A 23,331-nucleotide genomic window follows, 5' to 3' on the forward strand; every position below is an offset into this window, starting at 1 on the left:
AAAGTTCTGGTGTTTAAATTTCTCAGACTTATCCTTAGGATATAGGGACGAATCGCTTCCAGTGATATTCCTGAAAGAACTATGTACCAGTTCACTAAATTTGTTTTAGGTTGCATTAAATTTCTTGCATTACTGTTTAATGGTAGAATTTCATATTGTTGTGTTGCTGTGAACTCAAATCACTATATCACCATAACTTCTTTAAAAAGGAATGTTGTAAACATAGGATTTGTTTTTTCTGCTGTCATGGATTTTTCCTCTCCTCTTAACAGGGCTACAGCATGAAGGAGTATTCAGGGTGTCAGGATCTCAGGTTGAGGTGAATGATATCAAAAATGCATTTGAACGAGGTAAGAGCAGTTGTGTTTTGTATTGCACAATTCTTTCTACCAATGTGTTTTCATGATTCAAGGTTAGTATTTCGGAGACACAGAGGCAGCAGTGTGTCTTCAGTTATTTCCATTTGTGTACTATGACTATAGGCAGAGTGTTTTTCCCCTACTGTACAATAACCTTCAGAATCTAAAAACACTTAACACTATGCTTCTTGTTACATCTCCATATAAATTTCATTCAGATCTTCATTTTTGCTTTGGCAAGTAGTATCAGAAGTCCTCATCTTTCCAAGCAGGCTTCAGAAATGATTTTATTACATTTTGCATAAAATACTTATATACAACGTACTTGGGACAACTTTATGGATGTATGCATTCACAGAATGAACATTTCTCAATCCTTCCACTTCACTGCCAGCATCTGCCTCCTAAAAAGCTTCTCCTGAAGGTCAGTGGTCATCCTGAATAATGTGGGACGGCATGTCAGGGGTTCCTGGAGGTGTTGGCATTCAAAGTCATCGAAAGGTCTGTTCAGTAATAGATGATGCATCCCTCGCCAAGTAGCCCTTCACATCCCATCCAGCATAGTTTAGGATGAGTGGTGAGTGTCTTTTAGCCCAAGGGACAAGTTATGTTTTCTCCAAGGCAACCTCCCATGGGTGGTGAAATCAAAGGAAAAGAAGGCAGAGTCAAAATGTGAAATTTCCATCATATCAGCTTAAAATTTCTTACTATCAGCAACCCAATCTTAGGCATTTCAACCTTTCAGAATGGGGTAGGGGGAACACCACAACTGTTCGGAAACCACCAAACAACCAGTGGTTGGGGAAAGGGGGTGGGGCATGGGGAGGTGGGGAATCTCAGAGGGCCAGATTTGGTCAGTTTTGGTCCCAGGGCCCTTGGTTTAGGATGACCCTCCTAATTCCCTAGAGTGGCTTTTTGGGGAAGGACAAATTGGGAAATTTGCCTCCTGTGAACTTGCTTAAATTAATGTAGCAAAGAGTCCAAGCCTATACACTGAATCTAGATTTATTTAATCTAGACTCAATCAGGAAAGTATTTTGATGTCAACATTTGGAATCTGCATTCTTCAGTCAAGCTGAAGGACTGTCTCAACGATATATAGTATTCTACATTTGAAGTGTCTGTCTAGTATAAACAGAGTGCCATGTCAACAGGACTTTTTAGCTGGTAGCCAAATGTGTAACTTTACATAGCTCTGAGGTTCTTGAGATCTCAGTGTGCATTTGTCATTTACCTAGAAATAAAACATGATGAAGGAAATTGGCAGCAGGAGGTGGGGGAAACAAATAAGACATAAAGGCTACACTTTACAGAGGACTAATAAAAAGCTTCTTAGAGAGAATGGCCAACTTTTCTAGCATCATCACACAAATAACATTGATTTTTCCAGTGTAAATGCTTATGGCCTTCTCAAAGTGGATGAAGTAATAAACTAATAAAGTTCACAATCTTCTCTAGAAATGTATTGCTTCATCAAGAGCTCTTGCAGATAGTATACGCTGAGAATAATATTTGAATTAATGGCAGTGCATTTGTTATTCTTTGTAGTGTTAACGTAATAGTTGGCCTTGATGACATCTTTCATAAAGTGGATAACAATTCGTCTAAGACTTTTCCCATTGTCAGTTCTGACCGATCCAGTTCTCATGTTTTCTTAAAGCCATGGGTATCGTTGGATTATTTCCTCTGTAGACAAGTCATGCCACTTAGGTTTGGATGACAGGAAAAGCTGTAATAAGCAAATTGTGCCTGATATTTGCTGCAACTTGAACAAGCCACAAAAGGCTTGTTGGAGCTGCACTGATTGTGAGACCCAGGCCACTTTTCCTGATAACAAGACTTTTTTGAGGGCTATGTCTTTTAGTGTTATCTTTGTATTTATGCTGGATGCTTGGGAGGGGTGGGCGTGGATACACACTGTAAGCCCCTTAGGTTCCTTCCTATGAGTTCTGCCATCAGATATTTGTTCTAATACAGCGCTCCATCTTTCATTTGTTTAATATGCAATTTTTATTTAATATGCAATTTGTCTGTTGATGCACTTGTTGTTCTTGTTTTGTGGTAACCAGGGGAGGATCCACTGGCTGGAGACCAAAATGATCATGATATGGACTCAATAGCAGGAGTTCTAAAGCTCTACTTTCGCGGGCTAGAACATCCTCTCTTCCCCAAGGAAATCTTTCATGACCTGATTGCCTGTGTTAGTAAGTAGCATAAGAAAGAAATGAATCATTTTGGCAAGGAGGCTTGCATAGAAATGCAGTCTGTCTGTCCATCAAAAAAGGCAACACTTACCAGCTGATAAAAAGGAATTAACAACCACGAAGATGCAAAAAAAAAAAAAATCAAAAATCTTTACTATAACACAAAAGGCATTTTATATTTGGAGGCAGAAATATTATTCAAAGGCTAAGTGAAAATGGTAATTTTTAAGATGCTTACAACTTGTATGTAAGCAAAATAAACAAACTCACTTGGATCCAGACATGATCATTCTTTGAGCAAAAAACCCTTAAAATGTAAATTACTGGAATTTAAATTAGTCTAAACATTAGTCTGGATCCAACCCATTGTTAATATCATTAATTGATGCAAAGTGCTTATGAATCTAATACCAATAAACATATAATATATTAAAAGTACTATCTCATGAAAAATATGTCTGACTCAAATTGCATTAGGATAAACTGTCATCTTTGCTAAATCGCCGATTTTTCCACCTTTTGAAGTAGAAAACACTTTCTCTTGTTCATTCCCCCCCCCACAAAATACAGTTTATGATAACAACTTACTTATTGCAGGTTTTTTTCATCTTCTGTTTCTATCAAATCTTCCCTCAGCATCCTCAGCACTTTAGGACTTAGGCTCCTTCTTAAAAATCATGCAGCTAGCCTCTCAAAGCATCCCCTAATCTATAGACAATATCTCATTTTACTAGAATTTGATTGTACTAATTTGTTTCCAAGATGGCGGTGTTAAATGCAAGAGCAGATCAGGAAAGGGGAACAATGTTTGGGTCTCACTAGCCTTGATGTATTGCAGTAAGTTAATTCATTTGTGTGTTTATTTCATTATTCTTTTTTTTGTAAGGAAAAAAAACAAAAAGGATATGTACTTCCATTCATCTGGGAACTCCATAAGAGTTACCATGAGGGAGACAATATGTTCAAGGCAAACTGATTGAGATTAAGTGTCACTATAAAGGAAGCCTCTTGATAATTGCCCTGCCCTTTTTATTTTATTGGACTTAATGTCTTCACTGTTTGAAAACTCTGCAAGTTCAACATGGCTTAGACTGTAAACATATTTTTAGAAAGTCAGCAGCTGTGTCTTGGTTTTTTCATTACCAGCCACCTTCCATAACTATTAGACATTCCTTATCTTGATTCTGTGCAGCACATATAAAACTATTTTCACCAAGTATTAAGCTGGTAACTTGACTTAATCATTCCAAGGGTACTTTTTGATTGTTGCTTGTTCTTTTGACTTCTGGTTTTACAATGAACTGTTTAACACTGACTCACTCAAATAGCAAACAGTGAATCCATTGTCTGACTGTAAGAAGGACCATGATGAGAGCAGCCTTTGAAGTAGAATGTAGGAGAGCTCCTTTTAAAAGGATCTGTAGTTTCATTCTCCTAGGAAATGAGTCTACACAGTTTAACTCCTGTTAGATGAAAAGAGCAATCTGTTGCCAAATAATTCTGGACTTTCAGGGCCAAGGATTTATGCTGCCCACTTTTTTCCCATTAAGCTTCTATAGACATAGTTCTTTACCTCACGCATCAGTTATGTTAATTTATCTGTGGAATGCTATGCCAAAGATTTCCCTTAAAACACCCACCTTACTGAGCTAACTTTAATAGGCTGTTCTGTTGTGGCTGGTGCAACAGACAATAGTCAGTTCTTCCACCCTGGCCCAGTCTGACAATCAAATCTTGGCTTTGTAAGCCATGATATGTGCAAGGTGAAGATCAATAAATAGTTGCAGCTAAAACCACAGGCGATCCAATGGAATTTTTCTCAGGAAAAAGGAAGCACAAAAAGGTGAGCTCTTAAGGTTTCCCGAAAGCCTGTAAGGAGACATCTTGGTGTGGGCCAACTGGAAATACATTCTGGAGCTGTAGAATGGCTCTCTCCCTCAAGCCCAACATCTCTCAGAGGTGAGCATATCAGAAGAGCGCTCCTGGAGTTCTTAATGTACAGGCAGGCTTATAAGAGTATATACACTCATTAAAGTGACTTGTTGACAAACCACTTTAATGTGTGCATATTTTTAAAAAAATATTACTACATTTTCACCCCCCCCCCACTCCCTTTTTTTTCTTCTTGCAAATCATTCAGGGTGGTTTACATGATCCTCTCCATTTTATCTTCACAAAGATTTTGTGGGATAGCTTAGCCTTAACATTAGTGGCCCAGAGTCACACAGGGGGTTTGATGGCCAAATGGGGGCTAGAACCCAGAATTCCCAACCCAGCCCAAGTACTATACCACATTAGCTTTCTTCGCCACTTCAAACATGGCATTTCAAACCAAGCTCAGAAGCACACTGGCAACCAGTAGAACTCACACCTTGCAAATGTCACTTGAATTTCCCACCTTGCCATTACCTATACTTGGATGGCCACATTCTGCACCAGCTTGGTTCCTGAACCATCTTTAAGGCAAGTACTCATTTTCTGGGGGAAAGACCTTCTTCAAAATATGATATAAATCTTTCCTCAGTTATATTCTGGGAAATGTTTCAAGAAATAGTCATCCTCTTCAAAATTTAATTTCCTCCTTCCCTTCCACCATTTTTACACTTCAGGCCGGTTCAACACAGATTACAGGGTTGCAATTGCTTCTCTTTCAGTTCTAGGAATTTTGCAAGTGTTGCTGAGTTCCTAATGCATGTGTGTATGATAGGTTTTAGCAAAACTTTTGCATGTAACAGTTCTACACTGGATGCTTCCATTACCCATATCAGTGTAAAGCAACTCTTCAAATAGCAAAGCAAAGGTTGCATAGATGCTGTAATCTTTGGTCTTTTTGTCTCTTTCCGTTTAGCAATGGACAATCTGCAAGAGAGAGCTCTGCACATTCGGAAAGTCCTACTGACTTTGCCTAAAACCACTTTGATTGTAATGAGATACCTCTTTGCTTTCCTCAATCAGTAAGTATTTCAGAAAGCCACTGAGAAATCAGTAGCCTTGGTTTGCAGGAGATGAATCATAAGACAATAGAGTTAGAGTGGGTCATAAAAGCCACTCAATGCCTGCTTAATGCACAGGATATGCAGAGTTAACACATCTCCCACAGATGGCTCAATCTCCAGTATACACACAAAGAAAGAAATTGGCTCCATTGTCAAGCTGCTTTTTCCATTAAGAAGTTTCTTTTAATTTCCCACCGAAATCTAGCCTCCTGTAACTTAACCATGTTAGATCTAAACCTTCCTTCTGAGCCTTTTGACTATCTATGATGAATGTGGGCTCTAAGGTTGGCATTTCTGATCTGAATTGCTTCTTATCATTTTAGCATTTGGATAGATGTTTGGTGTTTTACCTCCTTTTTCTCTGCTTTAACCCCAAATTTTAGAAGCTTTAGTGAAGTTCAGGAAATTAACAGTATGAATGCTGGGTAGAGTATTATAGAGGTGGCTGGAGTTTGCAGTTTGCATCTTACTTTTTTTCAAGCACTGGAACATTTCCAGAAGTTACCCCTGAGAATTAAATTGTAATGTACCAAAGTCTTTCACAAATCTTTGCCTTCAAGGCAGCACTGAACGTGCAAAGAAAACAGGGTAGTAGCATGCCAAGCTCACAGAGGAGGAGAAAAGGTTCTTCTTTCTTTGTTCTTGCACTAAGATCGGTCCTGATGTGAGTTTGGCCTATAAGTACTGAAGATTTGGTCTTTATTTTCCCAGTCTAGTGCTGCAGAGCATCTGTGTGACTGAACACAGACTGAAGGAAATGAAATTTCTGATTTTGCAAAAGCAGTGGGAAAGAAGCTAGGAAGATGCAATGGATTTATATGAGGATGCAACAGGTCACACTGGTTTTGGTCATATAGTCCCTGCTGCTTGTAATTGGTTAGGTTTGGGCTAGAGCCATGACCAACTGTTAGGTATTTCCCAACCCTCTTATAGTGCTTCATTATAAAAGTGAAAAGCCAGGACATAATATTTTCATTCCATGTGAACAAAAAGCCAAAAAGGTTTTTTACATTTATAGACGCCACCTGGACCATTAATGTTGTTACTTGCATTTAAATGCAAATCATGTTAAAACCGCCCTATGTTGTAACATCCATAATCCAAGGGTACAACTTAGCAATATTTGCTCAGATAGAATAAGTCATATTTTGAGTCTTCCTGCCATAGTGCATTGGGAAACAATGGTGTCTTCTTTGCAATCTGGTAGAGTCAAAAATATACCCCAACAAAGTGTGCCATTGTCCTGCTACCCCTCCAGTTAGTTCTCAGTAGGGAGGACCGCACTTCCTGCAGTTCAGGAACAGAAGCTTTCCATAACAGTATTAGGAAATTCTCCATGCCTTGGGATTCCCATTTCTCAAATGCTGCTTCTTAAATCACTGAATGTTTGCTTCCGTTTTTAATAGTGCCTTATTATTCAAGGAACTGGGCTGGAAAGTAGTGCATGTTTCAAGAGAGATTGTCCACACATCTAATAACTCTGCTTTGTGTTTATCCATTGACTGGCTGCTTGAGAAGCCCAAATTGACAGGCTCAGTTTTATTCATGCAGACCTGTAGGTTAAGAAGACTGCATGGCTCTGCAGGAAACTCATTTCCCCAGTGCATGCTGTAATTCCTTCTACAAATAATTATGCAGATGTTCAGTGTAGCAGCCATCCAAGTTGTGTGGGGGCTGGGAGCTGGTTGTGAGAATATTGTATGTGAATGTGAGAAGCTGAAGCTTAGGTTCTAGATACTGAATTTTTCTAGACAGACAAGTTCATTTCTCATAAATAGATAAATAGGTAGGCATCAGAATTCTAGCCTGTCCCCTGTAAGATTTGCTGGGTGCATTAGAGTTGCAGTGTAAAGTATGTGATAAAATATTGTATTAAAAATAACTTTCCCTATTGAGAAGTCTTTCCCAGTTAAATGGTTACTCTCCACCATCAAAAGACAACACTCACTGGAAGCTTCATGAAATGCTTCCAAATGGAGATTTTGAAGAAAGGGAGCTGGCTAATTATTAACTTGGTTTGTCTTTTGCAGTTTTATAGGTTCAACAATAGCACTTCTAAATCATGGCAGTTGCAGACAGAACTTTCCAAATGTCGCTAATAAAGTGGGGTTTGTCAAGACCCCCAGCCTTTTGAAGTTGCGCCTCTGACTCCTGTTGTTTAACTTCTCATGTTTTCACTGTGTCATGCCGACTAATGTTCAAACTGCCTGTGACTGGCATTCCAGGTTGAATGTTGGCAATAGCACTTTAGTGTTCTCACCAGTTCTTGGGCAGCTGAAAGAGAGAGAGATGCTGTCTGTAAGAAAGGGTGCAAATGGAAAAAGTCAGAGGAAGCAGGTTGGTTGCCAGTTCTTTACAGCCTTGTGCTGTGAACCATGCGGTACTGGACTCAGTCACACTTTCATCTGCTTCTTGGCTGGATGTGAGGTGTTGCCGCTACAGCTGCTATCCATGCAGGGTGCATGGAACAAAATGCCCAGAAATAAATCTCTGGCAACAACAGTCAATCTGCATGGAGAATAAATCTCCTTAAAAGGGAACTAGATGATGACTCTTCCCAATTCTTTCTCTCTCTCTCTTTCTCTTTCTCTCTCTCACACACGCACACACACACACAAAAACAAACGTACAGACACACTTTTAACACATGCTCATTGTGTTAATTGAAGAGAAGGTGCTGGTTCTTTAAGAAAGAATTCAATGTGTTAGTGAGCAGGAAAGTGCTCTAAATCTGCATTCAGTGCAAATTGTGTTAGAGAAATACCACACATGCAAGCAAAATTGAATTTGATCCAAGGTGTCCTATCTAGGAAAGTTCCCGGCTCCTTTCAGTAAATGCAGTAAGAGCCATCAGTGTTTAGGTAGTGATTATTTTTCTCAAGTAGCCTCGAGACATTCCTAGCACATTAGATCAAGTTTAAAAAGCTGAGCAGGCAGAGCAAATCCTCCCTTCATTTTAGCAATTCTCTCCATACTGGGAGTTGTCGGTATTGTTGCACTTACTCACCCTCTTCCTCCTATTCGTTCTTCTGCAGTTTATCTCAGTTCAGTGAAGAGAACATGATGGACCCCTACAATTTAGCCATCTGCTTTGGACCCACACTGATGTCAGTGCCTGAAGGACATGATCAGGTCTCCTGCCAAGCTCATGTCAATGAGCTCATCAAAACTATAATCATACAGCATGAGAATGTCTTCCCAGGACCGAGAGAGCTGGAGGGCCCTGTGTACACAAGGGGTGGAAGCACTGAGGATTACTGGTACGGTAGGAGGTAATGGGTAACCAGTGAAGGGGGCAGAGTGTTAATTATATAATTCATAAATGGCATTATTTGGGCAGTGCTACTGTTTTCCTGTTTCGAATGCTGGTTATGGAATATACCCTTTTTCTGAGTGTATGCTTTGCAAAGGCAAGTTGGCTGCAGTTTAGAGTCCTGAATGCAACAGACTTTCCCACCCTAAACATGTAGCCACAGAGTACTTGGAGTATCTACCATGACTGTGCTTCATTATACGAAAGGGAACTAATCCACTCAGGCCTGTCCATGAAACCGTCTATAAGGATATTATGGTAATTGCCTTAATCTGCTGGTGAAAGCTGCACAGCAGACACATTGCCTAAATTCATCGCTGACATTCTTCTCATTTCTCTGCACGTCTTGAGCAACTTTACTTCAGAGACAAGGTCGATAGTGGCTGAACCTAGAAAGCTGCAACATGGTTTAATTTCAGGGCAGCAGCGACAAGGGGGAAAACTTGAAACCTTCATTTCATTCCAGCCCAGCACCCAGGGGGCCTGGCTGCACATTCAGTCTGAAGCGAACATCTGCAAACAATTCAGTTTGGAGCAACAGCTCCTGTCATCAGAGAGGTGGGCAGCAGTTGTAGTGGGGAGAAGGGGGCTGTTTCCTCTCCCCCACTGTTTATGGAAAGGCATAATGTCAAAGCAGTCCACTCATCTGAACCAATGGACGGGCTATCAAAATGTCCCTTTTGCTTCCCTCTTAAGTATTATGCCCGCGCAAACACAGAAAGCATATTCTTACATTCATATTTCCAAAAAGTGAAGCTTTTTCACTTAATATTAATTGTGTTCTGTTTTGTTTGCCATTTCCTTTTTTTAATGATGAAAGACCCCAAGCTACTTACAGAATGACCACAAGATTCATTTAAGAAGAGCTCCTACTAGTGCCTTTACTTAGAGCCTGCAGGACAGCTTGCAGTAATGTTCTCAATTGGGAAACAGTCCTAGAAACTTGCATGACTTGCTATTCCAGCTGCTTAAGTTTTCAGAAGGCATCTAAAATTATGAAAATAATGGAATCAATTAAGCTTATATATTATGGAAATTGGCTCTAAAGTGCCTGGCAAACTCTGGTGCTAATAACGTATTTTAAAATACTCTGGGAAAATGATTAATGTGTACTCACAGACAGTTGAAGACCCTTCTAAATATGTGTAATAGATGTTCTAGTTGTAATCTTATTTCTTGAGTAATATTATTTATGTATGTATACATCTATATATTTCTTTGTGTAAAAATAAACATTGCTATATAAAAATAAAACCAAACTTTGGAACTGCATTCTGAAAAAGTATAAAATGTGTAACATTGTAGGCTTTGAATAACTTTGCAAGCAAACTATAAATGGCTGCCTTCCCCCACAGCACAGAGGAAGTGGGGCTGTGGGGCGGGGGTGGGGAGTTGAGTGAGTGAGTGGAAGGAAGGAAGGAAGGTCTGTCAGGTGGAGGTGGAGGTGCTGGAATTAGTCCCATCCACTTTGGCTGGTGGCCCCACTCACTGCTGACACCCTGGCCCTGTCCTACACCATGAGACTCCAGTGTTTCAGCCATGAAACTAGAAATGATGAATAAGTCCCACAACACCTGTTTTTCCTACAAAGTGATTACTGCCCCCCAAGTCTATGGGGTGGAGAGGAGCAGCTCCTTAAAGAGGGTTTCATCTTCCAAGTTAAGAGGTGATCACAGAGTGAAGGAAAGGAGGGATGTCCCTATTTTGAGTCTCCACAAGATAGAGCAATTGCAAGGCTGAGGCTTATGTGTGATCTTTTCCATTGGTGGTTGTGAGGACTGTGGCAATGATGAGAGAGGAATTAGTCCAAAGTTTAGCCTGCTTAATTAAATGATAATTCTGGCCTCACCAAGTGGACCATTTTTTATTTTATTCATCTTTGATTACTAGAACAAATCGCTATCAACTTTTTAAGTGCTGACGTGAAAAGCCTCTTACTTTGTGCAGTCCATCTTTTTTTAACACGTTCATTTCTGCAGACACAGGTACTCTGAGCCAACTTTCCAGTCATTTCAGATGTCTATCATCATGGCAATCTTATACATGGCCTATTATGTGTAAGACAAACTAGAGAGAAGTTTTAATTTTGGAAAATGTAAAAATGAATTGGCCTGCACTCTAAAAGTGTGTTGCAACATTCACAAGACTGGAAACACAGAGCTTTCCTGTAGAAGATGAGAGGAGTAGTGTGGAATTACATTGTTAATAGAAAAAACACTTGAACATGTGAACCTGCCCTACCTCTCTTTTTTAATAGGTAAAGGAATTCATATTACTCCCTGTGTGGAGTGTAAGTTAGGGGAAGCATCACTTTCAATTGCCAGTGATGAGTTACAACAATGCTAGGATTATGTGAAACCATATGGAGCACTTGGCCTTAGCTTTTTGCACATGGCACAGGGGTCCCCTTGTGGCATAGTTAGTTTGCCTTAAAAAAAAAAAAAAAAAGAGTAAGCAGTTATATTCTTTAGTTCTGTCTGTTCATTGATGGGTTATATAAGTGGTCCCATAAGAGTTAGAAAGCAAATACCTCTTTAGACCAAGGAAAGGAATTCTGAATGAGAATTAAATGAGGGGAAGGGATGAAATGTAACAATCCCTTCTCACTGTTCATCATTACACTTTGGCTATACCGTACATAATCGCAAAATCTTTACAAAATATTAGCTATTCACTTTAAATCCTTTACCCTGCCTTGAAAATAGAGGAAGACTACCAGCACCTACTTAGAAGGCATTTCTGGAGGCAGCTAAAATGCTATGGGCTTATATGGATTAACTGTAAAGAGATGCTCAATTTTGTTCAGCTTGCATATGTGTGCTGACACAACTGCTTTTATTAAAATGGTTATTGGTTAACTCCAACAAAATGAAGTCACTTAGTCCATTTTATTGCATATAGCCATGGTTCATACAAAAGAGACAGAATGTGAAGCACATCATGATGCAAAGTGTTTTGTGTGTGTGGGTTTTTTTATTATTTTGCCTCTGTGACAACCAAATATTCTACAGAACCAAGTTTTTAATTGATACTGATACTACCATAATAGGGCAAAATGGTGCCTTCTAATTATTAGTGAGAACTCTGAAAATGTTCAAGCCCTCATACCTATTCTTCCCAACCCCTCTCAGTACAAGGCCGTATCCAGTCCACCTCACTGAAGATTCCTGTTGGGAATATCAGTCTCCAATGTTTCCTTCCTAAACCATAGCATGGGCACTGTGTAGGCCAGGCACTTAAATGGAGGATATGGAGAACCCTTGTGTGCTTCCTGCCCAGGCTTATTCCCTCACCATACTCCACTGCATAAAGGAACATGAGTTTGGCTCATGCCTCCTAGACAAAAAGCAGAAGAGGAAGACTGGAGTAGAAGATGGGAGATATACAGTGGCCTCCCAATCCCCTTCACTGCCTCAGCTGATAAGCAGGACACCACGCCTGTGTAGACTGGTTCACAGCCATAACACTATTAGTTAATATGTTTAATGCTGCTTAAAAACTTGTGCCAAGTAGCAATTATATTCCTGGGTGCTTCTGGGGACTAATTATCTAAGAAACATGGTGATCTTAAAAAGGAAAGGAAATTAAAATAGAGGTGAATGGATCCAATTTTTTTAGGATGATCAATAGCATTTTGGAGATGGAGGGCTGAAATTCAAATGAATGTAAATAAATATTTTACTTGACTATCCATGCCATTTTTTTCTGAAGACCTTTGAGCATAATACATAAGGAATGTGCACTGCATATAGAAGGGTTTTGTTTGTACCAAAAATGTTGGGAGAAAACTCTTTCTGTCCATCACAGACCTATCTTTAAGTGGTTTACAACATACATTCAGACATGTCCTGTTCACAGCTGTTGCATTTGCAACATAAGCCTCATTTTGTATTGCAACAGCTAATGCAACATTGAATGCAAGCGATTACCTTTGAATGCAGGACACCTTTTGCACGTGTTTTGCTGGCACAAAATGTTGAACTTGCAAAACATTTAGGAAGGTGCGATAGCTTCTCTGTTTCAGTTTGCAGCACTTCTCACTGGACGTGTCAGGCAGAAGTTGCTGGGAAAGAACAACTGCCAGTTAGAGCAGCCTGCACTGAACTAGATGGACCAATGCTGTGGCTCAGTGTAAGGCACATTTGTGTGCTTCTCCATAGGATGGTGAATGGAGGATGTTATAGCAGAGCTTGTAGCGCTCACCTTCTGACTCACTCCCTTGCCTATGCCTCTGGCATTGCTATGTGATGTGGGGACTTCCTCCAATACCCAGCCTTCTACAGAAGCAAGATTAAAGAGAAAACTTACTATAGTTTCCCAAGCTACAGCATCTTACTGGCTGAAACACACACATTACATGACCCCCAGCAAATGGTCAAATCCCATGGCATTTATGGGATATGAAAACCCCATGGTTTTCAACATCTACATGAAACTGCTGGGAGAGGTCATTCGGAGGTGGGGACTGAGATGTCATCAGTATGCCAATGACACTCAGCTCAACCTCTCATTTTCATCAAACTCAGGTGAGGTTGTTTCTGTTCTGAACCATTGTCTGAGCTTGGTAATGGATGGGGACCAATAAATTGAGACTCAGTCCAGATAAGGCAGAGGTGTGGTTGGTAAGTGGACTGTCTGACTGGTTGCAGGCCCTCCAACTCCTCCTGGAGGGAGACTCAGTGGCCAGGAGCACCTTCTTTCAGCTGCGGTTGATTTAGAGGCATTTCCCTGGTTACAAATGAGTTCCATTCCTGGGGAAAAAAAAACAGAAATTTGTCCTAAGTCAGATTTGTAAGTTGGATCACACAAAGCCAGCCCTCCACATTTGCAGGGGTTAGTGGTGCATGAACTCTGTGAAAGTGGAAAAACTGCAAATAGCTGCAAATAGCTCTTGGTTTCCTCCACATCAAAGCTCACCACTGCCACCTCTTTGCAGCAAGGAAATGGGGAGGGCAGGAAGGCATGCTTTGGAGGCCTCCTCCTCTCCCCTTTTGCTTCCTTCCTCCCTCTGTGGTGATGCTTTGGTGCCCTCCTTCTCTCCCCTTTCACATCCTCACTGTCTGTGGTGATGACAATTTTCTACAGTAGACCTTTAGCTCAAATTTTTAAATCAACAGGTTTTAAGTATGAGTTCTCCCAAACTTAGACTTTCGTAACTCAGGGACTGTCTGTACCAACTGTACCCCAAGCTGGATAGACAGAGCCTTGCCACAGTTATCCATGCCCTAAATGACTTGAGATCAGGATACTTAAAGGACCAGCTGCTTCCATATGTGCCAACCCAACCACTTAGATCTGGTTTAGAGGTCCTTCTAAAAGAACCATCCCCTAAAGAGGTGAAGAGAATGATGAATAGAAGAGGGGTCCCCTCAGTGGTTGCACCCTACTTCTGGAATAGACTCCCCAGAGTAGTATGCCTGACGCCCTTGTTGCAATCATTTTGGCACCAGGTGAGGACAGTTCTATTTTCCAGATATTTTAGTAATTAAATAGTGTTGAATAGATTTTAAATTTTGTACAAATTTTATTGTTGGTTTTAGCCTACTATACATGCTTAAAATAATGTTAGTTAAAGATCTATGTAGTCAAAATTGTATTACTGTTGTATTTTATCGGTTTTAATTGTTCACTGCCCAGGGAGTCCTATATAGGACTATCGGTACACTTTATAAATTTAAAAAGCAAACCAACAAATGTTCCTTTCCACAAGAAAGGAGCCGACTTCCCCAACCTGGCACCTTTCAAATGTTTCAGGCAACATGACCCAGGGTTAGGAATGGTGGTGTTGCAGTCCAGAACATCTGGAGGGCACCAGGGTAGAGAAGGCTGCAAGCTCAATATTGAATTTCGGGTATAACCAGAATACCTGAAGTTTCACATATCAATTATTTGTCTCCCCCCATCCCCACTTAGAAAACAGGAAGGCAATCCCATCAATGCAATGCTCCATTTGTTCTTCTTGCAGTGAAAGCCCCCATGGGGAGACAGGCTCCACAGAAGATGCAACTCAAGATATGGCCACTGAACACCATACAAGTGATGATGGTAAGTGTGTCTTGTGTCTTGTTTCAGTGTCTCCTCAATTAGTAGGTGCTTTCTTCTACCAGAAGGAAGGGGACCAATAGCACAGGTGGATTCATAGGCCACCTGGGAAAAGAAAGCTATTAATCCTGTGTGGGCAGCTCTGTGACCCTACAGGCAGTTTGGGGATTTCCTGGATGCCACAGCAGGCACCAGTAACATAGATTTGCCATCCCAAATGTGGGATGATTTATTGAAATTTCATTCTCCAAAAAATTGCTGTGCGCTCCACACAACACTCGTGCAGTATATCCTTGATGAGAAATCCAAAGCAGTGTTTCCATGAGAAGTTCTTGGAAGTCAGTAAGGAAAACCTGGGCAAGCTAGTGCCATTCTGTCCCTTTTACCACAGCTAAATGTGTTCCTCTTTCAATAGTTTTAGGTTATTAGTACCATTCATATATTCTTGAACTTGAAATATTCTTTCTGATAGTATGTAATATATCCACTGATTATGGGTACATGCTGAAATCAGTATGACTCAACCTGTAGTTCTTTTGATTTTCCAACTGCTTTAGTGATAGTATGGAATTCACTCTCTTGGGCTGAAATATTTGTTACACTCTCTATAAAAAGTGATTAGAGAGATCTTCAAATTGAATATTCTTTGCAAACCACAGCACAGATTGAGCTTTTCTGTTCAGGACAAAGTCCTGCTAAATTACAGAACTCCTCTGCCTGAGGTAAGGTGGAATGGCCATTTTGGCATGTAAGTGTGACCTAACTTTCCATCTCTAGCTATGGCATCAGCAAGTGATCAGCAACAGATAAGGCTCTTGTCTGTCATCATGTTTAGTCATTGGTCTTACAGAATTCCTGCACGGTAGGAATGCAATATAATAGCATTTTCCCAGATATCAAGGGAACTTGTTATACAAGTTTGTTGGAAAAATCGGAGTACCTGGCACGGCAAATTGGGTTTGAGCTTTTTGATCCTGTTGGATCAAAAAGTATTTTTAATACTTTACTGTTCTCCAAAAAGTTTAAGTGAAGTGCCAAAAGCCTGAAAGATAGTGCTGTATCACCTGAAAGGACTGTGGTCTCTGCGATTTTCGCATAGCCTCATGGTGGCTAACTTACGTTGGAATCATCTGAACATCCAGCTGCACTGTTGCATTAATTAGCTGGTCACCTCTGGCATGGAACACTTTGTTTACCCCTGTTTTCAGCTCTTGGTGCTGTGCAAGTTAGACCATGTTAAGGCAATCTTGACATTTTCCAGCATTTATTTAACAGTCCTAGTTTTATTTCCCAGCAGTATAGTTCCTTTTTGTCTTGCTATGTCACGTGCCAATGACAACCCTGTGGGGGAAATAACTTCAGTGATGTTGGAGCCTTTCCTGGTTCATTGAGTGCTGATTAATGGGAAGAGGCTCAGAGATGAGAGGAAGGCAAGCTGGTTGAGCAGTGAAAGTCAAAGTCCTTTGCTGGGCTAGATTCCAGAAGGGGATATTGGAAGTTAAGAAACCCGAGTGCCCTGCTGTCTTGATAGAGAAAATAATTGCTGGATGAAATGCACTGTTTCGTTTTTGGGAACAAAATGCAGAAAGAAGGCACTTCTTAAACAGGAAAGGAACATGTCAAGACATGTAAAAATCTAGAAGAAAATAGGAACCTGAATATTAAGCCACACGATCCAAGTTACATGAACTGAAAAAAGCCATTTTGAACTAAAAATATAAGAGAATAATGTATGGCCCTAGTAAGCACCTTGATTATTTGGACTCTATAAAATACTCTGTAATAAATCTGGAAAGCCCATTACTGAACTTTCGGGCCAGTCAATGAACTGGCATAGTCTTTGGTCAGTCTGCTTTGCAGCCTTGGGGGTTAATTCCATTTGCTCGGTAAGAGGACCAGTGAGGCGGATGGTCAGGTCGTGGTGTTGCAGACCCAAGCACATTCATCCTGTCCTTCCGAGCATGCTTGCCTAGATCACCACGAACCTCACACAAGGAAGAACTTCCTCCTTTAGCATAATCAATGCTGTTACTTTTTAATGTAATTGTTTAGCCAGCCAAGCTGAGAGTGAATTGAAAACGCTGCACTCCAAATGACAAATTGTCTGACATAAACAAAATTTGCCATCAAAGATAGGGAGACTTTGATTGGTGAGGTACTAGTGTGGAGTGATAAGAGATTGCAAAATAGGGTGAGACCTAGAATAATATGATGAAGAGCAAAAGCTAGGTTCCAAAGAGGTTGAGGTCTAGTCTTGACAAGGAACACATATCTCCAATGGGCCAAGGTTTGTGAAAGACTGCTTAAAGCTGGAGTTACATTGACTGCTCTTCCAAGTTCCTGCTAATCTCTTGAAAGAAGGCATTTTATTTTAAGAGCAGACAAACTACAGAGTGCAGGAGCCCTTATCGTATTATCTGCTTCAAGTGTCAAGTGTCCGGTAGAATTTACAGGGTGAGTTCTCAAATTCTGTTCTTAGATAGATAATCTAAGCAGAGGGCTTTCATTAAAATTGTATTTCTTTTTCTTGTAGAATGTGAACCAATTGAAGCAATAGCCAAATTTGACTACACTGGTCGAACAGCACGGGAGCTGTCTTTTAAAAAGGGGGCATCCCTCCTACTTTATCACCGGGCCTCTGACGACTGGTGGGAGGGCCGCCACAATGGAATTGATGGCCTGATCCCCCATCAGTACATCGTTGTCCAGGACACGTACGTTACCTTCTTCAAACTATCGGGGCACAGTGCTTAGAAGAACAAGGTCTGAGTTAATATTATTTCTGAGTAAGTGGGGGATAATATATACCACATGTTAAGGCAGGAATGGGGAACTTGCAACTTTTGAGGTGTTCTTGGACCCCCAACTCTCATTAGTGCCAGACTGCATGGTCTATAATTGGGGGTGCTGGAAATTGTAGATCAACAACACCTGAGGTCCGCAAGTCTTCACCCCACCTTACGGTATTCTGAACTTTAGATGTTCCATGTCATCAGGTTTCTGAATATAGTCTGAACAGTCTCCATGGATATAACACCCTAGTTTTGCAAACTGTCTTTTGCCTTCTGTAGGTTGTCTTCAAGTAAGACATTAATATTGGATGTCTCGGATATTAATGTGCAGCAAACATTGCAATGATGATGTTATAGTAACTATTGCAACTTTCTCATATCTTGAAAGTGTAACATAAAGTTTGTGGTTGTGACTTCTTTTCTTTGCTAGTGAGGATGGCATAGCAGAAAGATCAAGCCCAAAATCAGAAATAGAAGTAAATTCTGAACCACCTGAAGAAAAAGTGACAGCCAGGGCTGGTTCCAACTGTCCAACTGGAAGCCACGTTGCAGATATTTATCTTGCAAATATCAATAAGTAAGAGTCAATATCAAATTTTCTATGTTGTACAAAGAACTGTGTGTTGTTAGGACATTAATATAAATAAGGGTTGGTTGGGATCATTCTAGTCAGCCAGGGTGTCCTTAATCAGCTGTCTTAAATTTGTACTTGATTATATAAGCTGGTATCTTCTTTCAGTGGCTGAGAATTCACCACCTTCCTTGATTGCTTTCCCCCCACTTTCATCTCTCATTAGTTCAAGGGAAAAAATTCCTGCTCTGCTGCCCCTGGCTGCTACATCATGACCCGCCCCCCACAAGTTTTTTCAGTCTCTTGTTTCATTTGTATACATTTCCCACTGCCATACTACCCTAAATTCACATACATAAAAATAAAAAGGGTTGACATGACTATCATGGCTTTACAATAACCCCACTATGCAATTTACAATTTACTTGGAATAATAAACAGTGTACATCTAATGCATGCTCAGAAGGAGTAAATTATCTGGTCATTGTTTCCCCACTACACTGCATCTGATCTGAATTAGTAGTGGTTCATTGTCAGGTGCTTACTTACAATAATCCATTCCTAAATTGCTGCATTTGTTGTAACAGAAAGCCTGTCTCATTCATAAACATTTTTAAATGCTTGAGAATCACTGAATTGTCTTGAAGTGTTGGGCCAGTGGTTTATCTAATACTGATTTTGGGGGCATCTTAATTCACCCTTTATCCCCAGAGAAGTGTACTTGCCTAGTTTGGAATGAATGAGACATTCCTGAAAGAGTAATGTGAAGGCTTTTAAGAATTCAATTTGTGAAGGTCACAAATACCATTTTGGGCTGACATACGTTAGTCTTCTTGAACAGTAAAACTGTGTTTAGCATCTTCAGGCAAGTTGTCTTTTTTGTTGTATGGTTCTTTCCTCATATAACAACCCCCTGAGGTAGGTAGATTGATTGATAGGATTGACTGACCAAGGTCAACCATTGAGTTTCATATCCAATAGAGGATTTAAACCTGGGGCTTCCCATTCATAGTTCAACTATCTAACCACTATACCACATTGACTTGTTATAGGAAGAGTGAAAAATTGCTTTATATCAGAATGCTTATATGGTGATTTCAGTGTCCTTTCCTTTCTAGAATTGCCTGTGTTGAAATGATAATTCTGTGCCATTTTTTAAAAAAATATTTTCTGCTTTTATGATGACAGGCAAAGAAAGAGGCCTGAGTCTGGTAGTATACGAAGAGGGCTCCGTCAGAGTGACAGCCATGGACTGCCCAGCTCACTGGGAGAACCGGCCCCACCAGGAGCTGTAGCCAGTTCTCGTCCCTCGTCACAACCCATTATGAGCCAAAGTCTCCCAAAGGAGGTATCAGATGCGTGTTCCATTAGTGGCCATGGGAGTCTCAATTCTCTCAGCCGGCATGCCTCTCTGAAGAACAGGATAGATAGCCCCCACATCCGGAAAAATGTGACTGCAGGAAGGTCAAAGAGCTTTAATAACCACCGACCCATGGATCCTGAAGTCATTGCTCAGGTAATTAAGATCCTTGCTGAGTCAAGGTGGGACCTAACTTCCAGAAGCAAATGAACCCCTCCATCCCATGCCAACGGTTAGCTTACAAAATCTCCTTTGTGAATTATGGTGTTGAATATTCCCTAACATTCATCTAATGCTCAACATATGTTCTAGACTTTATTTAAATGCTATGATTTTGGCAGCAAATGTTGTTTGATGTCAGTATTTTATGTTTTGCTTCCGATCAGGAAATATCCCCTTAAAGGTGATCAAAACAAGTCAGGTTTTGAATTCTGAGGTAACCTTTGACTTTCAATTTGAAATATGATTTTTTTTTAGAATTCAGAATTTTGTTTTTCAGTTCTAAAATTTCAGCTCAGTTTGTGATTCTTCCATGCTCAGTTAATCCGAGAAGCATGGAGCACTTCCTAGGTCTATGCGTTGTAGGGCCAATTTTTCTAGAGGCACAGATGTTGGAAATAACCTATATCCTCTACTTAATGCAGACCACTTTCTACCCACAGGATTAGCCCTCCTGCTGCTCTTCTGCCACTTCTGCACTGCTGAAATATGGTGGTGCAGCAACAAAAAAGGTGGTGATTGGCCACCAAATTTCGGCAGCAAAATGTGACAGAGAATGTAACAGGATGCATTTAGTTTGTTTTCAAGCTTGTTTTACTCTTTGAATATCCCAGTCAGATTCTGGCAGATCCTTGGATACATAACCACATTTTGGTCATGTGTGAACTTTGAGAGAAGTTCTTCTCATGTGCGTCCATGCAGGAAGTCTTAAAGCCCTGATGGCCTAGTGCACTTAGTTCTGATCATGACAGAATAGTAATGCCAGACTATGTTTCCTATTAGCCTTATAAACAGTCCTTATAATAGGCAGTGTACTCATGATTGATCTTGCCAGATTCCTGAGCTACCAACAACTGAAATCCCACCAGCTATGCAAAAAGGTACTTCCGTATCTCCTTCTATCACCCAGGCCTTTGAGGCTGCTTGAAATTCTAGTTATCTGTAAATAGAGAAGTTGAAAGTCAGCACAGGGTGTTTACAACTCCTTTGCTTCTTCAGCATGCATCTTTTCTGTTGAACAGTATCATCCTGTCTAACTAAAATTCATCTCTTACTACCCAGGTGTTCCACCTGGGTGAGTAGCACGTATAAATGCACTTGCTCTAGAATTTTATATCCCTGTCTCTTTCTACAGTGGATAATGTAGTACTTTGATGAGACTAAAAGCCAAGGAATGGGCTCCTAATAGCATTATAACTACTCTCAGCAGTCCTGCTTTTTGTAGTACAATTAACTGAATTAAAATACTGTTTTGCATGGCTTTTCCTCATATTGTCATCATTCGTAAAGTTTAATCTTGTAATTTTGCTTCCTCAAATGGTCTTGGGGAAACATTTATAAAGATTGGTTGAAAGAAAGCCATGTAAAAGATTAATATTGCATGCTCTCCAAAGTGTGGGTATCTGTTGCAGAAAACATTGCTGTTCCAGTAGTGTTAGAACCCCAGTCCATGATGTTTGAAAAGCAGTGTTCAGTGTCAGTTGTAAACTTTCACCATTTATATGAGTTTATTTGATTGTAGCTAGGGGTTAAAGGATCCTGAAAGAACGCTGCTAGAATAAGGCAACTTGTCTTGCTTGTCTTTTCCTAACCCCCTTTTATGCTTCTCAGTTTTAATCTGTGATAAGAAGGTACCTTCAAACAAAGTAGCTCTCTTTATTTCTGCTGGCAGGAATATTGGGTGGTTTTACTGGGTTTTTGTGTGTATACACAGCTGCAGCCAGATGTGAATGCTGAGACTTTTAGACCAAGCCCACACAGCAAAGAAGCCTTCTCTCATCTTAATATTTCTGCCCAGTCCAATGGGGAAATAAGCTTTAAATTGTTCACTGTCATGTGATTCCCTTCCTCCCTTCAACCTTTGACATGCACACTGTTTTCACTAAAGGTTGATAGTGCAACATCTTTTATCTTGGTCTAGAGTGGGATACTGGCCCACAAAAAATGCTTTTAAAGAGTGCTTCAGCAAGGAAGTCTTGCATCACAATCTTGCTCGATTAGCTCTTTTCAGACCCAACTCCACATCTCTGTTCACATAATAGCCCTCTGTTCACCATTTGCTACAGAAGCTGATACAGTTTACTTTTCTGTTGGCAAACAAAATAATGAAACTCGGCCACTCTGTAGAACTGAGCAATTCCAGAACTTATCGGAAATCGTATGTTAAAACTGCTGGAGGCTTGAAATATTTTTCTGTTCTCCAGAGATAGCAATGCAGCTAAGAGTGTAAGTACTGTACTATGTGCTCAGAGAAGACTTTTCCATTGGTTGCCTCTGCAGCTCTAGATGGTACTGTTCTTGGATGCTTTTTCAGTACATGACAGGTCTGCCAAAAGATCAGGCGAACTCATATTTCATATTAGAAAACTAGGAATTCCAAGAAAGCAAGTTCTACTGGAAGGGAGATAGTCATAAGGCTGTTAGATGCCAAATGGAGACTCAGAGAATGAGAAGGTATTGCTTCTGGTAGGTTTCTGTATAGTTTAAAGTATATATATATACTTTATATACTTTAGAAATTGCAATTGCTAAATGACTGGGGAGCCTATGCAAAACATAAAAGTCCCCCCAAATAGGAATGGATCATTCTTTAAAATACCAAACTTGTGGCAGGTCAAAGCTTCCAGATGTCTGCTCTTTGAAGTAAGCAGGCGAATCTGGGACACATAGTATGCACAAACATTAAAATTTCTCAAAACACACCACACTACACCAACAGAACCTAAACAGATACACACATACAGTTTTGTACTTGTCTGGATCTTCATGTTGAATCCCGGTTATAAACAAAGCTTACACTCATAGAAAATCTGGGCTACAATCTTATGCCCATCTTGTGTCATCATCCTACCTATTTTGAAAGCATGATTGCATAATTGCATTTTTAAAAACTGTTTTCTGCAAGTCATTTCAGGTTCTTTGACACTGCTGAATAAATTACTGCATGTCATATCTGCCATGGCTAGCACCAGGGCTGGGATTTGGTTATATTGAGCAGCTGGGACCCCACTTCCATGCCTCTTGCCCCATCATCGCACAGTCCTTTATGTCTGCTGTGGTCCTCTTCTGCAGATATATTTTTGCCCTTTTGTTGGAATTAATTCCTTGTTTTCATTAGTAGATTATGCATGGATCAGTTTGTGCTGGTGTGTGTGCATTTGCAATGCTTTGAAAGATATAGATCAATCTGTTTTGTTTCTCAGTTAAACTCTGCTTTTAACCACTCTCCTCCTGCTCCAATCAAAATGTAACTCACTGTTTCCATGGGGGAATTGAATCAATAAAAGAAAAATGGGTTGTATTAAATGAGAGCTTCCCTTTCACATTTTCTCAGGTGTCATTTCTGATGCTGCAAGATACTCATCTTGTGTTTGACACCAGAATCTCTTGGAGATCTGCATTTTGTTTTAAAATCTTTTCAGACTGTGATAAGAGGCATTGAGTTACTGCCTTTCCTATGTCCTCCTCCTTGACT

The 23,331-nt window shown here is 40.3% G+C and overlaps 1 protein-coding gene across 7 annotated transcripts in view; it reads left to right on the forward strand.

The window, feature by feature from the left end:
- The window catches only part of SRGAP2 (SLIT-ROBO Rho GTPase activating protein 2), a 200,730-nt gene that overhangs the window by 169,614 nt on the left and 7,785 nt on the right, over positions 1-23,331 (forward strand). For all 7 annotated transcript variants that reach the window (XM_044446203.1, XM_044446211.1, XM_044446238.1 and 4 more), the window contains 8 exons: positions 273-350; positions 2,429-2,563; positions 5,412-5,517; positions 8,595-8,819; positions 14,838-14,917; positions 17,448-17,628; positions 18,137-18,283; positions 19,466-19,793. In XM_044446203.1, coding sequence (XP_044302138.1) covers positions 273-350; positions 2,429-2,563; positions 5,412-5,517; positions 8,595-8,819; positions 14,838-14,917; positions 17,448-17,628; positions 18,137-18,283; positions 19,466-19,793 — 1,280 coding nt within the window. The remainder of the gene's footprint in view (positions 1-272; positions 351-2,428; positions 2,564-5,411; positions 5,518-8,594; positions 8,820-14,837; positions 14,918-17,447; positions 17,629-18,136; positions 18,284-19,465; positions 19,794-23,331) is intronic.

This window comes from Varanus komodoensis, unplaced genomic scaffold (assembly GCF_004798865.1).
Source record: "Varanus komodoensis strain SLA01 unplaced genomic scaffold, ASM479886v1 scaffold1, whole genome shotgun sequence".
In the NCBI taxonomy this organism is placed as follows: Eukaryota; Metazoa; Chordata; class Lepidosauria; order Squamata; family Varanidae; genus Varanus; species Varanus komodoensis.